Source organism: Lonchura striata, chromosome 1 (genome assembly GCF_050655825.1).
Source record: "Lonchura striata isolate lonStrDom1 chromosome 1, ASM5065582v1, whole genome shotgun sequence".
NCBI classification, from domain to species: Eukaryota; Metazoa; Chordata; class Aves; order Passeriformes; family Estrildidae; genus Lonchura; species Lonchura striata.
In genome coordinates this window covers 30,335,269-30,353,981 of record NC_140703.1, presented here as the reverse complement: position 1 = coordinate 30,353,981, position 18,713 = coordinate 30,335,269, and the positions used below count along the sequence as shown (strand labels likewise).

Below are 18,713 nucleotides of genomic sequence, written 5' to 3'. Positions count from 1 at the left end.
ATAAATTAAGTGATGAAATAATATGTTTAGAAAACAAATAAGGAATGTACTATCTATCTGCTTGTGCATTTATGCCCCACTCCCAATGAAACCCCAATGACAAATTAAATTCTGCTTTTCCTCTGTGCTCTTCTTGAAGTGAGCAGTAAGATAAATCTGCAGCAGCATCTGGAAAGGGTGAGAAGAATAATTTTTATGTCAGAAAAGTCACACACTTTTTCATTAAGACCTTTTGTGGGGAATATGCTAATTGGCAAAAAGTACTTGTAGGACTGACAAGCACTGAATTCTTGGTCTGTTGGTGTCCATGGAGGTCTTTCAATCTCTGGGCTTTAGTCTGAGTGATTCTGACTTTCCATCCTGTGCATTTTGTGCAGTAGCACACCTTTAGTTTTCTCTGTGCCTCACTTGTTTGTGATGGAAACCCCTGAGTGAGAGAGGAATGTCTCAGTGTGCAAGCTCTAAAGCTGGATGGCAGAGAGAGGTTGAACAGGGCTTTTTGGGAGACATATGGAGACTGCAAATTCAATATGCTATCTGTATATCTGCTGATGTTATTTTAAACTCATATCACAATGGCTAAAGTAGAAGTTAATGGTGATGTAAATTCTCGTTTTCTACTTAAAAATATATGGGATGTTTGCATTTTTAGTTGTAGTGGAGATTGGAAATTTTGAGAGTTTTGTAGGTTTCCTTTCCACATGAAAATGTTCATCCTTGTTTTCTAAATGAAGTAATTCATTAGAATCCTTCATATTTTCTCTTCTCATCTACAGTAAGATAGAGCAAGCCATTCTTTCCACTGCCAAAAGGCCAACTTTTTTGGAGAAAAGATGGTTGGAAAGAACCCTCAGCAAGCTCAAAATATGTGTATAATTTTCCAAGTGTAGTACATGCATTTAAGGGTTTTAAAAGAATGGGTTATGAAATAGTTTAGTTCTGCATGGTTGAAAGTGTGTGGGTATTCATACACAGAAAATTACTAGCCCTGTTTTTGACATCCCTAAAAGATGCTATCTGAGGTCACAGAAACCAACTGCTTTCTGAGGACACCACTGATGCTTTGACATCACTGGTGGGGGAAGCAGGCAAACCTGAGACATTTGTGACTTCAGTGCTTCCAGACCATGCACTTCCCAAAGGACATCACAGTGGGGCATCTGTTGTTTCTAGAGTGCTGAACTGAGAGTCAGGCAGGCACGAGCATTCTGAATTAAAGTATTTTTCATAAAATACCAAACTATCAGAAGGTTTTGCCAACATTCTCCTTGAATATATATTTTATATTAGATGTGGATGAGAGAAACAAAGGCAAATGGACTGGAAATTTCCAACATTCAGAAATGCTGAATTATGCAATCATCAGTTTTAGTCTTAAGCAGTGGGATGTTTTTAATTTAATAGCTCTCTGGAGATGATTCTCCATTTCCTTTTATCAGTTTTATTCTGGCACAACTTCTAACCACAAAGTGGAAAAGTGAGCCTGAGTAGGTAAGGGACAAGTACAGGTACGACTAAGAAATGGAAAGGTGTATATATAAAGTTATTGCGTGCAACACCTGTGAAGTGTTTATGTCAGAGCTATTCATACCCTGCTTTCAGAAGGACTAAATAAGTGCTTTTAGAGTAAGTGCAAGTGATTGGTTGTGTTTCCCTGTGTGTGCCACATTAAAAGCCCATACTTCTTCCAGCGAAGTGAAAAAGTTACGCACCTCTTCAGCTGGACAGATGAAGTGTTTGTGAGTTCTGTGAAGATGAATGAAGCCCATGGAGTTTTTTGTCATGAGCTTGTGATCACCAGATGTTGCAGTGTGTGTGTGAGCGCGCTGGCGCATCTGTTGTTTGGATAACGGGATATGCGCGTGCGGGACGGCCGCGCACTGGAGGTGTTACGACACTCGGGACCGCGGCTTTGGCGGGCGTCAGTCAGGGTGGCTCAGTGCAAGGAACAAAGTCCAGCAGCCTGCACTTCCTGGAGTCAGCGTGTGTGATGGCATGTGGGGACTTGGACATGTGGGGTTGTGGTTGGCAGACTGTGTCGGGATGTGACTGGGGGAGCTTCAGCTGAAGACAGTTGCTAAAAGAAGAGAGAAAAAGCCAAGCCACAAACACACATCTAAGGAGCACGAATGTTAAGGGAAAAGGAGAGAATCCATTCACTGAGGCTGAACCCTCAGGCTAAGTCACCAGTTTTGTGCTGCTTTTCCTCTGTGAAAGTTCATGGGAGCTGTGGGATTTTAGAAATATTCTGAGGGGAAATTCAATTTATGCCTTGGCATGTGTATGTGATATTTCAGATTTCAAATTAAATTGTGTTTATATGACACAATTGCTTTTCATAGCACAGGCTTGATTGAAATTACAACACATCTTTTCCAGGTTCATGCACCATACTGTTGTAATACAGCCCCGTAACCTATTCAGTCACTCATGGTTCTGTCCCCCATGAACTCACACCAACTCCATCCCCCATGTTGTTACTTTCAAAAATATTTTTTTTTTGTTGTTCCTATCTTGGTCTTGAAATGCTAGAAGCTAATAAAACCAGAACTGTGCTCAGGTTCATCTGGAGAATCTTTTCTCTCAATCCTACCTGCATGGCTACATTGTCAGAAAATTGGCTGATTTGGATGCAAGTCAGTTGTCTGTGAAGGAAATAAAAGGAAGAATATGTTTATAATTTGTGAAAATTCCCCAGAATCATTGCTTAGGAAAACATCTGGTCACTCTTCAGAGGTGATCAAAACAGCAAACAGAACATTAGATTGCAAGAAACTTCCAATGGAAAGTACCATTGAAAATATTGTAATTTCTGCTATGTGAGTCATGGGCAAATCACTGATTTAATCCCAAAATATATTTTTAAGAATTCAATCCCATACATATAGTTATGTGTCTTTGTGTGTGTGTGTGTGTGTGTGCACCCATGTATGTAATGAAAATGGGACAGATTGAGCAAGCAAGCAATTGCAGTGTTTAGAGTCAAGGACAAGCTTTGTTATGAATGAAATTTGAAAGGATTTGGATTACAGTCAAGAAGTTTAGATAGAGGACAATCTAAATTGTACAAGGGCAGATAGTCTTCCAAAGTCTGGCTCAGAAAGGGATGTGGGAGGTCTGACAGACAGCTTGGCTAATGTAGCATGTAGATGAAAAAAATGCACTTTAATGATTTGTTGAACTATTACAAACCCAAACAACAGTTCAACAGGACTAGCCTGATAATTACTGTTTTCCCAAAAGAAAATTGTAAATTGTGAATGAAATGAACAACTCAAACTTGAAACTTCAGTCTGATGGAACTGCATTTTTCTTGTGAAACCATTCCCATGGAAACTTCCTAATGATTTCCTTTTTAAATAGTCTCATTTAGAAAGGAAATACATAGAGTGGCATATATCTTGTTACAACCCTGCAGAAAATGGATAGCCATACTATAAAGGCAAAAATAATTACTCTTTCTCTTCTTGTGTGTGCAGTTACATTGTGGGACTCACTGCTGTGTGCTGTGTGACAGCAGTGCCAAGAGTTCAAAATGACTAATGGAAATATAGGACCTTTCTTGTTATTAAAATACCATCTGGCTCCCCGATACTACTGCCATGATAACTACCATGGTATAGGAAAACACATAAAATGTCTCTTTACCTGTGGCTCATAGGCCACCAAATATCAGCATGCAAATATTTAAAATATTAAACTTCTTCTGTCTGAGCTGTGTTTATGCCTACACAAAGCTTTAATATTTTCTGGACTTCTCAGTCATTTTAAACTTCCCAGTGCTTCCACATTGGTCTCAGGGAGAATGGATACCTCTGCAGCCTTGATCTTGTGTCATGTTTTCCTTTTTTTTATGAAGGATTTTTCTTTTCCTGTCTGGCAGAGAGTATTCCAAGCCACAGAATCCAGAAACAGACTGATCCAGAGTTGGTGCCCCTTTCCACCAGGGAAGGGCCTGCCACAGAGCTGGGATCTAGTTTCAAACTGCTGTACAATTTGTGGTTATTTAGAGCCAACATTTTGGTTTGAATCGGTCTCTAAATATTTGTTGTATGGTTTTATTTATAAGAATAATGACTCTGTGTTTACAGGCTACAGCATATAATGTATTTAATGCCCGGTCTCTTTTTTTTTTTTAGCTTGCTGTAACTTTCAAGTGCATTTCCACTCTTTAATTTTACACAAACTCTTGGACATTGGCCAGACAAATTCTTTGTAGTCTGTACAGTTCAGGATCTTGGCCAGATTAAGGTTGTCATCAATTTCACCTCCCTCTTCTTTTAATAACATCCCACTTTTCTCTCTAGTACATCTCATGTTTTTAAAGGTTGCCATTCTCTGCATTCTTCTGTATTTTCTTCAATATTACCCTCTTTTATTTTTTCTTCTGATTTAACTGAATCTTACTTTTCTGGATGCTCATTTTAAAGCCCTGTATTATTTTAAATATGGTCTTTATAAATATTCACTACTCAGCAGTCTTTTTGTGAGGCTGTACTGGTGATTCCTTGTCCTAAGCCCAATCTGAATGACAGTTGCAGAGAGCCTCCTCAGGGAACTTTAGGAATCTCTTGGTTTCTTCTATACTGAAATTTCAAATTGCATTTTCCTCAAAGCTAGTCTGAAATACTGAAAGCCCAAGCTATTCTTGCTTTCCAGAAGACAATAATACAACATAAACCCTGAATCCAACTTTTGCTACTTCAGAGGATTTTGTTCTCCTGAACTACAATTGCCAGAAGCCTCTGCTGGGAAAAATTATGCTTACAAAATTCTTTTAAACAAATAAGATCCACCCATCCACAGATGGGAGAGTTTATAGAACAGGTTTCTGGTTGACATCTATTTGATGAGATATTTTTAGTTGTGATAGATAGTCTAAAGCATGGATTGATGAATTGCAGACAGTTTTACTCAAAGAGTAAGATGGGATTTGGTATGAAGTCTACAAAGAAAGCCTACATTGTGATATTACTCAGAACAATCTTGGTCACGTAGCTTATGCTTCTGTAATGAGAATTTGTACTTGCCAAGGATGAGTTCAGAGCCCAGCAGTCAGCATCTCCACCTTCAGCTGATGCATTTCAAAACTGGAGCTGGTGTCTTGGATGTCTGGTCCTAAACCGAATGTTGGCATAGCATATAAGTTTTGTTTTTCTCAGCATTCTTTGAAAAATTACCATAGATTGTGAGATAAAACCTCACTTCAAAGTTTAACTGTGGCTTATATTCTTTCTTCTCACTGGAGCAAAAGTTAACTTTTAAGGGCAAACCCCCAGGGCTGAATATACTAGTAAACTCCAGCTGCTTTGTACTTCTTTGCCAATACAGAGAAGTCATAAACCCAATTTAACTTTCTGGTTAAACCAGGCTTACAGCTGTTTTGCATTGCTAGAGTGGAGCAGAGCAGCTGGAGTATACCCCTGGATCAGGGTGATTTTTTTTTTTGCTGAGTTTTGTGTCTCTTTTTTCAGTCTTACATAGAATAAGACAAGGCAGAGGCAGTCAGCTCTTGGCAATGCACAGTCAAATTGATGCAAGACTTGCATTTAGAGCCAAAGCCACTGTGGGTTTTTTGGTGTCTTTCTGTTTGTTTTTATATTCTCCTACTAGCTGTGTTTGCCATGGGGATACAGTTGTGTGGCAACTGTACTGGCCTTAAACTCAGTTTTGGTAAGTGCAGCTCTTTTTGAGTGGGTTTGGCATGTTTTGTTCGCTCATCTTAAAAAAACAACTTATAGCACTATATATCAGGAGGATGAAGATGATTTTGAGCTTCCAGTGCCAGAGGAATTCTTTAATTCAGAATCAGTTTGTCCCTATTGGTGCCACTTGTGACAGTATCAGGTCACTCCATTTCTCTATGCCACATTTCTCCCTCTCTACAACATCTTCCAGTTTTGTATTTTTGAGTCTTTTTGTCTTTTTGAGTATTTTTTGTCTTTTTGTCTTGCTGATCTGAATGCCATTTTGTTCTGCCATGGTTTCATGGTCTTAGGCTACAAATGAATTACTTGAGTTCTTCTTTTGGCTGCCTGAGATTGCAATGCAGTATGAATATAGATGAAGCTTTTGGTTTGGACAGGTTTGTACTGTCTCCAGACCAGTAAATTCTGATGTTGGTTGCAACTTGCAGTCACGAATGGAATAAGTATTACTGAGGGATACACGAGATAAACTTTAAAAGGTATCTTTGAGCAAAAAATCATTCTATGACTCTATTATCAGTAATAAACAGGTTATAAATTCTAGCTGTATGTAGTTAATAATGGGCTAATGCTGGAAGAAGGGATGATTAATGTAGTAGGGCCTGTGAGTGAATGGAAAAGTTCAGGGGGATAAAATAGTCTGTAAGAACACCTGCAGAACTATCTTTGTGCTATTTGTTGTGTGCAGGATGTCCATATGGTTACAATCACCAAGTGTTTAGAAACCTTTGCCTACAGCAAGAGCAATTGCCGGATCAGCTGTGCAAAATCCACTGTGCTAATTTGAACAGCTCTCTTGAACTCCAGACTGCTTCACCTCTGCTGCTCCTGCTGCCTTTGCCACAGCCAGACTTCTGGTGTGTTTTTGACATTACTGAGGTCTTTGGTTTAGCTTCTCCCCAAGTATTTGTTATCAGGGAAAACAGTCGTGTACCTGAAGTAGTTGCACCAGCAGCTGCCACCCCACGGCCAAGTAAGTTTCCAATATTACAAACTGTTTGGACTTAGTGAGTTTCTGTTCTTTCACTTTTATAGGGCTGTGACATTTTGTTTCTAAATTCCAGTAATGTCACACTGCTTTATGCATGGTTCTTAGGCTGCTGATCTCGTGGGCTGGCAGTAGCCAGTTTGAAAATCATAAATCTCAAAAGAACCATGAGATCTGTCTGTAACCAGCAGCAAAAGCAAGGTGTCCAATCTGCTAATTTCAGCTGAGTTCATAGGAAAAATGAAACAAAAAAAATAAGGTTCCCTATATTTTCTTTGTCCATACATTCCCAGATTTTGTACCTTCTTTGTAGTCTGCAGGTCCTAATGTCCAGCAAATCAACGGCAGGGGAGAGGGAAAGACCACCTGTTGTACTAAATATTCACAAACCCTGCAAACAAAAATAAACAGTAAAAGACCAAGCCCTTAACAGCTTGTAACAGCTGCCACATTCCACTCAAGAGAAATCTTTATGCTAATGGAATTTGACAGGATCTACATTAGATATCTACACACATGGAGAAAAAAAACCTAAAAAAAAAAGGAAGAAAAAATCATGAGAAAGAGAATAAATCTGTTGGACTCCTCTGAGTAGGTGATGTTTTATGTGTGTAAGTCTTTTGTCATTTTTCCCAGTCCTGTAGTTTACATTTTTGATAGTTTGAAGTAAAACATTTGTTGAGTGCATGAGCTGCATGATGTGGCCAAGGACTAAACTGAGCTCTATTTCTTTTATTGGTTAAGTAAGGGGAGCAGTATCCCTGCTGTGCTCCAGCTGCAGCAAAAAATTCTGCTGAAGATCCATCTATGAAGATGCATAGAAAATAGTCTTTTAGTATCTCGCATACCAATTTGCATTGCATACCAGTTTGGTCCCAAATTGATGAAAATACAGGAAATTTACATGAGGAATATTGGCCAGCTGAGTCATAGAAACAGGTCAGGCTGTAGCACCTTGCTAATTTGCGTGGGATGGCTCTGATCCCAGGACACTGGTGCTGGAAACTGGTTGGGGTTATTTCTATAATCTTGGGGCACTCAGTGCAGATGCTGACCTCAGAATCACCGTGCTTGTCAGAACAGTGTTTTCCTTTCTCTCTGCCAACAAGAAACCTGGGGATTTATGGATCAGAAAAAATTCTAAGATGAGGATTTCCAGGGTGATACAGAGATAGTAGAAATGTGAAAGAGATTAAGAAAGAAAAAATCTGAACTAGTCTAATTTTCTTCTGTAAGCTCAGAAATGGCCTGGAAGCTTTGAAAGTGGCCCTCTGATCTGGTTATACTCAAAGATTGCTAAAAGTGCTGAGAAATGTCCTGTCCTCCAATTCAGTTAAACTGCAGTTAGCAGCTGGATGCATGGACAGTGTGGCAAGAGGGGGTGGTTGGAAACCATCCAACAGGGCAGTAGAAAAGGGAGCTGTCTTTTTGCACAGTGACAGTGAAATGTCACTGAAATACGTCAGTGAAATATGCTTCAGACCTTAGAGAGTTTTTTTGCACATTAAACCCAGGAGTCTTTTCCATGAAATTTACAGTATTTTCCCATTAGATAGTTTTGACCTCCTTGAAATACAGTTCTTGCAATAGCCTGTCTGGCTTTGACAGATCAGTCCAGGTCCCACGGGCAAAAACACTTGATTAGTGTGTTTGCCCAGCAAGTTGCCTGTAACAAGGGATAGTATTTTAGTATTTCTTCTGTATTAGCTGTAGGGGAAAACCTATTAGTCTTTAAGTACCAGAGTACCAGCCCCAGGCTGCATCTCTGGGTGCTCACAGTATTATAGATCATATTGAGGCTTCAGGAGCTATTGCCTGCTTTCCCTCTGCTCACACCAATGTAAAGTAAAAGTAATTTCTTTGAGTTTAGCAAAGTTACACTCCACTGAAGCTGGTGTGTGAAGAAATCAAGTGTCACAAGGGTTGAATATGTCAGATGCACTTAACCTCCCCTGAATCCCTGGGTCTGGACTAACTGCCTCTAACTGGATGACAGCATTCAGGAGAGCTTAGCTCAGGAAAAGCTGAAGAAAACACAAAACATGTCTCAGTGCCTATTGAGTCTGAACTAAGAGCAACAACACCAGTGACTCTCCATTTCCAAAATTAGAAGAAGGAGAGGTAGTTACTGTTCTGTGCACTAACTTGGGTGTGATGGTAATTCATAACTCAGGGCACTAAGTAGTATCCCTGGGGAAAAAAGAGTTCTCCTTTGTGTGGTACCACATGTTTGGGTAGATACTGGCTTATCAGTAACTGGTGAACTCCTTTTGAAATTTTTGATTTGTGCCAGGATGGAAAATTATATCCAAGGCAATGGCTCTCCTTTGACTTCCATAATTAAAGAAAGGCCTCTCCAGAAGACTGTAAAGTCAGCAGGATGATATCAGTATTAATCAATGAGAGGGGGCTTAAGCCTCTGATACTTAATTTTTTGCAACATGCTCTTCCAGTTAATTCCCAGGGATTCCCAAAGCTCCAGCCACATGCCCAATTTGAAAGGCTGTCCAGGAAATGCTGGAATTAAGTGGGGACAGCACCTAGCCAAGTGCCATCTGTTGGCTGTTTGCCATACTGCCTCAGAGGACAGTTTCTGAGTGCCGGAACCAAGCACAGATGATGTGGTCTAAACCCATCTCTTCAGATTCAAACCTACAGTTTAGTACTTCCTTTCAGAAGGAGGGCTCCACTTTTCCCTAGATCCAGTCCCTTATGACTCCCAGTGTAGTTTAAGTTGGACATGAGGAAGAATTTCTTCACAGAAAAGGTGATTAGATATTGGAATGGGCTGCCCAGGGAGGTGATAGAGTCACTGTCCCTGTTACAGGAAAGACTGGATGTGCACTTAGTGCCATGGTCTGGTTGACATGGTGGTGTTCAGTCATAGAACAAGGACTTGATGATCTCAGAGGTGTTCTCCAGCATAATTGGTCCCTTATTCTGTGATCTCAGAGAAGATGTAAGACTGTGAGACTTCTGGTTAATGGTTTAGGACATGAGCAGGTATACAAGCAGATCTTACTGTGATTTGTGAAGCATCCTCTCTCTTTTTGTTGAAGGACAAATTGATGAACCATTCCTAGGGAGCCCTAAGCATAGTGACCCCTTCTCATGCTTACTTCTCCAATGCTTTGAGCAGAATAATTTGAGCTAGAGGAAGAAGGTAAGGTTTGCTCCTGTGTCACTGGGGTAGTGAAGCAGGGAGCAAATGTCTCAGTCCCTCTGTAGTGTCAGGTTGATTATCTGTCCTGTGGCCACAGAAATCCAGATGATTATCCCATATTGTCTTGAATCACCTTGTATGTAGGATGTTAGTTTTGGATGTAGGACTGGTCTCCATGTAACAATCCTCTATGCATAAGTTTGTGCTACTCCTTTAGAGGGATGGGCCTATTATTGCTTCAGCCTAGCTTGGAAGTCTGTGGGACACATAAAGAACTCAGTTTTCAAAATGGATTGGGAGCAACAAGTACTGAACCTTTTTTGTGTCCTGCAGAACTTCTACATTGTACTGGCAGATTGTCTAAATAACTGACAAAGCTCACTGAAAACACCCCTCAAACAAAATGTCCACTGTCCAGTGACATCACCTAGGGATCTCATAAAAGAAAAATTCTTCCTGATGACACTTGGGGCTGGAAGTTTCTCATAAACTATCAGTCAAACAGTTTATGTCCATACCACAGCAAAATGGATTTTCCAGAAATGTTTCCATGGGGCAGGAGGTGAGGATGGTGGTTCTGTGGGTGGTATCTTCACTGCCTCCTTCTTCTTAACCATAGCCTCTTCTTGACCTGCAGGCTGGTGTGCAGGTTGCTCCAGGAGTCACTGTCTCTCAGAAACACTGTAAACTTCAGACTCAGCTTCCATGACCTCAGGGTTGTTAAAGACATTTTCTTGGTTGTTTCTGGCATTTTCTTGGTATGGAAGGAATTTTACATGCCACAATTTGATCACATTTTTAGCACAGATTGTTACTTTTTGTCTCCTTAGGTTTCCTTTGCAGACAGAGATACTTCTTTCTTTCTTCACATGCAGAGAACACATGTAAATAGCTGTTGTGTTCATTCACCGGGATGCTTTTACTGGTGTGATCAATGAGGACACTCTAAAATATTGTTTCTGTATGTTCTTTGAAACCCACAGAACTCTTCCCGAGCAATTTGATGGAGTGTTTAATGTAATTTTATTATTTTCCTAAATATCATCTATGTAATATTAGTGCAAATTTATTAAAAATAAGGTTGGAAACATAAACACATTGCTTTGAAGAATGTATTGTGAATTTTTTCGATGCAATGTGGGTGTGCAACACTGCTATTTGCAAAGTTTCATCTTAGCTCTCTGTGTGAAAGTGCATCCTGAATTTATACAGCATATCAACCTAATAAATTAATTAAATATTTTTTCAAAGAAAGGGCCACCTGACTCAACATGCCACTCTGAACTTTTAAACTTGTTGAACCTCACTTTTTTGTTTGTTTGTTTATTTTTTGAGCAAACCTTCTTCTTCTCCTCCATACAGGTGGTTGTATCATGGGATCTTTTCTGCAGTTGGCTTCAGTTGTTTCTTTGGTAGCATGTTCCATATGTTTACTATCACCTTTTTTTGTCCTTTAGTAGCCGAGAGCATTTTCCTCACCAAAAGCTTCATGGTTATCTTTCCAGGAAATATCCTTGTTCAAAAAAAATTTTATAGGAGCAAATAAAACACATTTCCAGAATAGTGCTGCCAAACAGCAAAATAAAAAAAAGAAGTTCAGTGTTTTTGATGATGAAGACATTAAAGAGAATAAAAGCCTGTGCTGTTTAAAAATAACCATCTCTTTAATAGTACTGCAGGAGAATATTCAATTAAATAAAATGTAGTTTTCCAATAAGCCCATCTTATCTTAGCTTGAAACGACAGGTTGAATTAATTTTTTTTTCATTTCTGTTTTTCATCTATATTTTGTACTCCCACCACTGCTTGCTACTATTTATATTTTATGTTAAGGGTCTTTTTTTTCAGCTGTTTCTTAAATCTTACAAAAGAAGCCAGATATCATGTTGGAAAATCAAACCCCCAAATCAGGCTAAAAATCACAAACCCCCATACATATATATGCCATATAAAAGTCTACTGTACTATTCTTTAGCACTTCCTGTGTTGACTTTCCTTCCCTTCCCTCCTCTTACCCCTTACAGCAGATAGAACTGAAGGGTCTTACCTGGCTTCTTTACTTTGCAGATTCAGAACAGAGCACTGGGTCAGACACAGAGGTGCTGGCAGAAAGGACATCCTGCTCATTTGGCTCCCATTCTGACCTTACATCTGGTGGCTCAGGCCCTCAGCCTCCTCCACCTTCATCCATGGAAGAGATCCAGGTAGAGTTGCAGTGTGCAGACCTCTGGAAAAGATTTCATGACATTGGGACAGAGATGATCATCACAAAAGCAGGCAGGTAAGATATCTCTGGCTTTCTGTCTAGCTAAAAAAGAAATCATAACCAAACAAACCAAATTTTATTTAATTGATTTTTGAGAAAGATTTTTTTCCATTCTTGATAATCCAAAGGGATAAACATGCATAAAAAATAAAATGGCTGTCTGAGTTTCTCAGCTGTGTCTCCTATTAGCTTTCTTAAGACAAGTGAAGTTGTTTCATGTGACTGTTTGAATAAGTGGCTCCAAACAAGAACTGGCAGCTGCAGGAAACCATTGAGGGTAGTTGTTCCTTTGAGCAAATAAATCAGGAAATGATCATTGTACTGTTGGCTGTACTGACTTTAAGATGAGTTATAAATTTGGGGGTGAGCCATTTGAGTCTTCTTTCAAGTTTCCACACCACTTCATGAGCTTACTGATTTAATCTAAAATATAGTGAAATTCAAACTCACCTTTGCACCAAACAAGTGTCTTCCTGCAGCTCTGAATAGATGCAGTGTTAATGAATTCCTGTATTAAAAATGTGCAAGCCTAATGTTTCCCTTTGCTATTGCAGTGACACCACGACGGCTGAGGTTAGAAAGAGCCACTAATTAGCCAGATATTTTAAAAAGGAAAACCTCACCATGACAGGTTACTATTTAAAAATGCCTGGGAGTTTGTTCGCCAAAACACAGCCTAGAGGTAGTTGGACATTTCTAGATGTCCCAAAAGAGGATTTTTAGGCACGTTTGCATTAGCAGGCCGTTTCCTACCTTCACCTAATGAGGTTTTAATTCCGATTGAAGCGGAGAAGGAGAACGTCAGCACCACGGACAGAGCCCGGCAAGGCGGGCGAACACCGGGAGTGACCCAGGAGCTGTCCCGGCTGCACCGCAGAAATGCAGCAGGGACATTTTACCCAAATTTTGGGGAAACCCAAGGTGCTCTATTGTTTACAGCGTTGTTTCATATCTGTGCTCTCAAAATTTACCAGAACAGCTCGAATTGTTGTTTTACGTTCTTGTGAAGTGAGCGCTATTGCTCTCTAGCCCCAGAAAGTCCAGATAATTCAAGGAAAGTTACAATGGACAAATAACCCAGATGATCCCTAATAAAGAGTATCAGAGCCAGATTAGCTCCTAGTTTTAGATTTTAGTGGCAAAGGAAGCATTTTTCTTCAGTACAGAGTGGGCTGCTGGTTTTGACCTTCTGCCTCAAATGGAAGAGGCAAAGTAGCAGGAATGATATCACCTGCTATTGTGCAACACCTCTCTGGAGATGTTAAAGCAGACACAGAAAAAATTATTATCCTCTTTTCATAGGTGGTGACATTGAGACCTAAACAGATTAAGTGATCTGTCCAGCATCATTAAATATGGCATTGGAAGAACCAACTTCCTTCTTTCTGGATTTATTGTCCTGGTGCCTGGACCATGCTGTTTCAGAAACTTAAAATAAAACATAATCACCTGTTAGATGAACTATAATTAATTCTGTGATGATACATGGAGTAGCTAGACCTAAAAGCAGCATAAATACATTTTTGTCAACTAGTTCAAATGAAAACGGCCAGAACTTAGTGGTATGAAAAGGATCCTGGCAGCTCACACATTTCTGAACAAAGTAACTGACTTTTCAGACGTCTTACAAGCTCCAGTGTGGACAATTTTTTCACTTACAGAAGATCATGTATCACAGTAGAGTCATATCTTCCTGTGCAAATCATATATTTGTTATAGTCCTAAATAATATTCTTTCTCCTTGAAAGGAGATGCTTGTAATTACTTGAATCCTGATGGCCAACTGTCACATTACCGCCCACAGAAAATCTATGTAACTACTAAATAGATGTGCTTTTTTCTCCTTGATGATGTTCTTCTCCAGAAGTGATGTCAACAATATTGGAGGGCTGCTGTTTTTTTCTTTTTCTGTTGACTATGTTTGTAGGTTAATCATCACATAGCATGATGAAGAGCTGGGCAGTTTCTTTAGGTAATACACCTGTTTATTGAGGGTGGTCCTTACTGGTGTGATAGCATTTGCAAATTAAATGGGTAACAGTTTTCTCCCAGAGAAGATGCAAGCTGGATCCAGCAGTCCTGTTTCTCCATATGGGATGCATGATACATGATGTGTCCCAGAGATTAGATTTTATTATTTCTGGCATAAATAGCAGAACTAGTGTTATTTCCTGAAGATTTCCTACTACTTATTCAAACTGTTAGAGACACACAGAGTAGTTTGCATCTGCTTCCTTCCCCATAGAAGATTTTACTCTTGTTGCTTTCTCTTTGGAAACCCTGAGTCCCATAAGGCCTTCTTGTTTTGAAAGCCATTATAATTACAGACTCAGCTGCCTACAACTACAGCTGCTCCTTAATCTTCTATGACTTGTAAAGCATTGCCTGGTTCCTGCCTGTCCCCACAATGTCTCTCTGCTCTTGTTGTGTAATGCTAATTTCTAACCTACGTTCTCATTTCAAACATATTTCTGAGGCTATATCCTGCCTGTGTCAGGCACACTGCATTTTTTGACTTTCAGACTCCTACTCTCACTCACTTCTAATTCTGCTTTGTTGTTTTTCTTTTCTTGATGTTGTATTTATAGATGTCTTTTTTTCCTGGTCTGTTTCCGTAAACCTATCCAGTCCTCTTATAACTCTTCCTTTTTCCTTTCCATAAAAACGTTGTTATTTAGATTATAATCAGAGGCTTATAAAAAGACACCTTTGTTCTTTGTGCAAAAGATGCAAATGGCTGTCAGCTGCAGTCACTCAAATCTGCAGTTACCTTTATCTCCTTTTTGTTTGAAAGGCAACCTTGCACTCTGTATAAAATGAAGTAAGTTCATCTTAAGCCGTGGGCCGTACTGATTTGAGCAACTAGTCCTAAAATAATGTTTAATTCTTTTTCTCTACTCTCCTTTACTAACAGTGATCATAGTGACAGCATCAGTGGAGGAATTTGAAACCGTTCCCACATCCCTACAGTCCCTATCTAACGTCCATGGTCACCTGAGCTGCAGGGGTAGCTGTTCATTAACTGATGCATAGGAGTACTGGCCAAAGTGAGGGGAAATGTGCAATTATTCCTAGGGGGACACACTATAGGGGGTGTTTGGAGTCTTTCCCTGGAAGGGAAAAGCTGCCTACTGTTTATGGAGGTGGTTTTATGAGTCCTACCATGCATCCCAGCACATCCAAGAGGTATCGTTCTGGGAACACACGTTCTACCTGTAACAGAGCTGAGATCTCACCCCAGCAATGGGGGGAACGATCTCATCTGTCATATCACAGTTATCATATGTGTGCTGCAGGATGGCTCAAACCAACATGCTGATGGCCAGGATCAGTAGTAAGACTGGAAAAAGCCATCAGTGAGTGAAACAAGGTGACCTTGTCCTCTCCTGACTTCTCTGTGCCTCCTGATAGGTTTTCTTGCTTTCCCTGCAGACTCTTTGCCTCTCTGAAATAATGAGTCTGAGTTGTTTGCAGCATGTACTCGGGGCTGTTTACATTACCAGGTGTTATATTTGCTTTCCAGTGGAAAGAAAGGTGGGTCCCAAAGTGTCCTCAGTTAGATAAGCAGCAGAGACTTTGTAATCAAGGTCTGTTGATGCTGAAGGGGCCCATGAAGAGGATTTCTCAAAACAAGGGCCAGCAGGTCACAGATACCTAATTGATTTTTAGAGTTCCTTACCCTGTGGGCCAGATAAGCTTGCTCCAGCTTCCAGAAGAATGTCCCCTTTGGGAGCAACTGAGAAGATCTGTTGGTCTCCCTCTCCTTCATAAACAATAAATTCATTTGCTACTGAGCTGTGCCCTCAGCTTTTCCTCTCAAAGCACACAACTCTACATGATCCCATGCTGCAAAGGGAAACAGAAGGGCATTCCTCCACTGCCTTTCCTCGCCTTCCCTCACCTTCCTTTCCTTTCCTTCACTCCTTACACATTGTTTCTCTAAAGAATATATACATTTGGCATCAGTCTTAAATGCAAGGAAATATGAGATATGAAATAACAAGGATAACTTCAGGTTGCCCTGTAAACTCACACACTTTGTGAACACTGTGCTACTTAATCTGAAGACCTAAGGCAGATTATTTTGCAGAGTTTCTCAATTTGATTTTTTTTATGCCTGGGAAATGACTATTCTGTCTATTTCTTTTGCTACAGTTGAAGAGTACATCCCTTCATTTTAGGGTTTGCACTTAATAGATGTCACCCCTGTACAAATCTACTCTTATCTAAGTTCCTAAGTTAAGGATAAGAAACTGAAGCTTTATTCTATTGGGGAAAAAAATCCAGTTCAGGCATGTATCTGTGATCCTCATCCTATGACCAGTTTTCACAAAGTAAAATTAAACTGAATTTTAAAAGAAAATTTTAAATAGCATCACCAAAAGATATACTGCTAGCTGCCACAACCCAACTATTTTTTTTTTTTTGTTGAAAGTTCCCAAACATGTTTCTTAATATGTGTACACTCCTGTGCTGGCAAATACTTTTAAACTAAATTCTAGAGATATTTATCTATCATTCGTTTTCTTCACATTTGATGTTCATAAGCTCCAATATTATTATGGAGAAAAACAGAAATTAAGTAGACTGAGGCACATGGTTATTGCTAAAATGCTTTTTGAAACACTTCTAAGTGGTCCTAAAGCAGTTGAAATAAGATTTCATATCACACTATATTTCCCCTACAATGGTACTCTGTGGAACTTCACAGTCTAAGCTTTGGAAGACTGTTTTCCTGCAGAGTGGTAAAGCTAACATATAAATAACTTGATCATTCCAAACTGCTGCTGATATAAAACCTCCTCCTAAAATATATCAGATGTCATCACATGTTCCCTATGAAAACAGACAGCCTTCGTGTCTGTAGCTGTTGACTATGAAGCCGATCCCTTTCTAGATGAAAGATTCTTGACTGTTTATTAATACAGCCATATCCAAATGGTCTGAATTCCTTCCAGACCTTTGAGTCTCTTGGTTTCTATAAGGCTGATGCCTCTAGGCAATCAAGAGCCAGCCAAGAGGAAATGCAGGCAACAGGGACTTTTCCAGGATTATACACGAGCACATCCCCAAGTCTCCACTGTTAGCCTCTGCCTTTTCCATTTCTCTCTTTCCACACAGCAGTGCTGCCATAAACCTTCTGTTACAGTTCTAGGCCACATCTTTATGGCAAAAAAAACCTAAGTTACTTTTATACCCACAGAAAAAGAAAAAGAGTAACAATTTACAAAACTTTAAAAGTACACAAACCTTAGAGAAAGTAGTGGGATCAGCCGAGCTCTCTTAGATCATTTTAGAGATTAACCTCTAAGCCTGTTGAATGGTCTGTGGTAATCTTTTACAAGGCATTTCATAAGCAAACAACCCCACAGGCTATACTGCAACTTTACATGGGAGATTTGGAGAGAACTTTTTGGGACACACAGTTCATTCAATTTTCCCAGCACAGTGTGCAGACTTAGACCCAAAGAGACTCTGATTTAATCCTGGGTTTCTCATCAACCCTCTGAAACATGACCTACCTCTTTAGCTGCTCCCAAGCCACCTCTCTCTAATTAAAGAGAGCTGGACTGTAAAATGCCACATCCTGTACCCATTTGGCTTGGCAGATTTAATGAGCCATTGTGGCAGAAACAAGGTAATGCCCTCAAGACACTGAAGACTAATCCATTATTCCTTCCCCACCTCCCCTCCCAGTCATTCTACTAGCAAACTCACACCATCAGTTGCACAAATTGCTCTCTCCTTGAAGGGTTTCTGCAGACAATTTTTCTGACAGTTTTACGTCTCTCATAACTCGGGTTAGCTGTGCTGTGGCAGCTGTGGGGCAGTGCTCTCCCCACCCCCCATGATAAAAGCACTTTTCCAAAGCAGATGCAGTTACTAATAGGTCAGCTCTTGTCTTCTCAGTGTGGCCTGAAATGAAAGAGCTTTGGGTAAGGTAAAGGCTGAGCATCAACCTTCTCCTCCTTCCCACCTTCTTCTGCATTGAGCTACCTGGGGAGCATGAAACAGATCCTCATGATCACATCTCTGTCATGCAAAGTTTGAGAGACATGCCTGGAGATGCTGACACAAGGTTTTCTCTTTTCTTCCTCCTTCAGACTGTTCAACAGCAATACTTTGAGAAATAGAAATGCTGAAAGGAGAGCTAAATCTTCTTCTCTGACATTTCACTGCTTCTCACTAAATAGAAGGGAAAGTGTCACGATCGTTTGTAGGGATGACTCCTAGAAACATTTCTTGTACACTTTCCTACTATTTTAGCATTTTGATTTTAAATTGTCCTTTAATATCCTATCTCAATCCACATACTTCCATTCCTCAAGGATATGTCTACTTATCAGAGAAGCAGAATATGATTTTGTATAATCATCCAGTACTTTTGGGGTTTCTCCTACCAAAGTTACATATTTTCTAGGCAGAAGTCATTCAATTGAGTAACAGCATCCTATAGGACCTCAGCTTAAGTTTTTCTCAGATAAAGGCTGAAAAGGCACTTAGGTAGAGCTCAGGTCTGGGTTAATAGTCAGTGAAACAATGCAGGATTTCTTTCTGCTCTTCTCTGATTTCAATGTTGCTCAATTC

The 18,713-nt window shown here is 39.9% G+C and overlaps 1 protein-coding gene across 3 annotated transcripts in view; it reads left to right on the top strand.

Annotated features, from left to right (window-relative positions):
- TBX15 (T-box transcription factor 15) overlaps positions 1–18,713 on the top strand; it is a 93,474-nt gene that overhangs the window by 44,698 nt on the left and 30,063 nt on the right. For all 3 annotated transcript variants that reach the window (XM_085572693.1, XM_085572696.1, XM_021548885.4), the window contains exon 2: positions 11,927–12,140. In XM_085572693.1, the coding sequence (XP_085428819.1) occupies positions 12,049–12,140 (92 nt within the window). In that variant the 5' untranslated portion in view covers positions 11,927–12,048. The remainder of the gene's footprint in view (positions 1–11,926; positions 12,141–18,713) is intronic.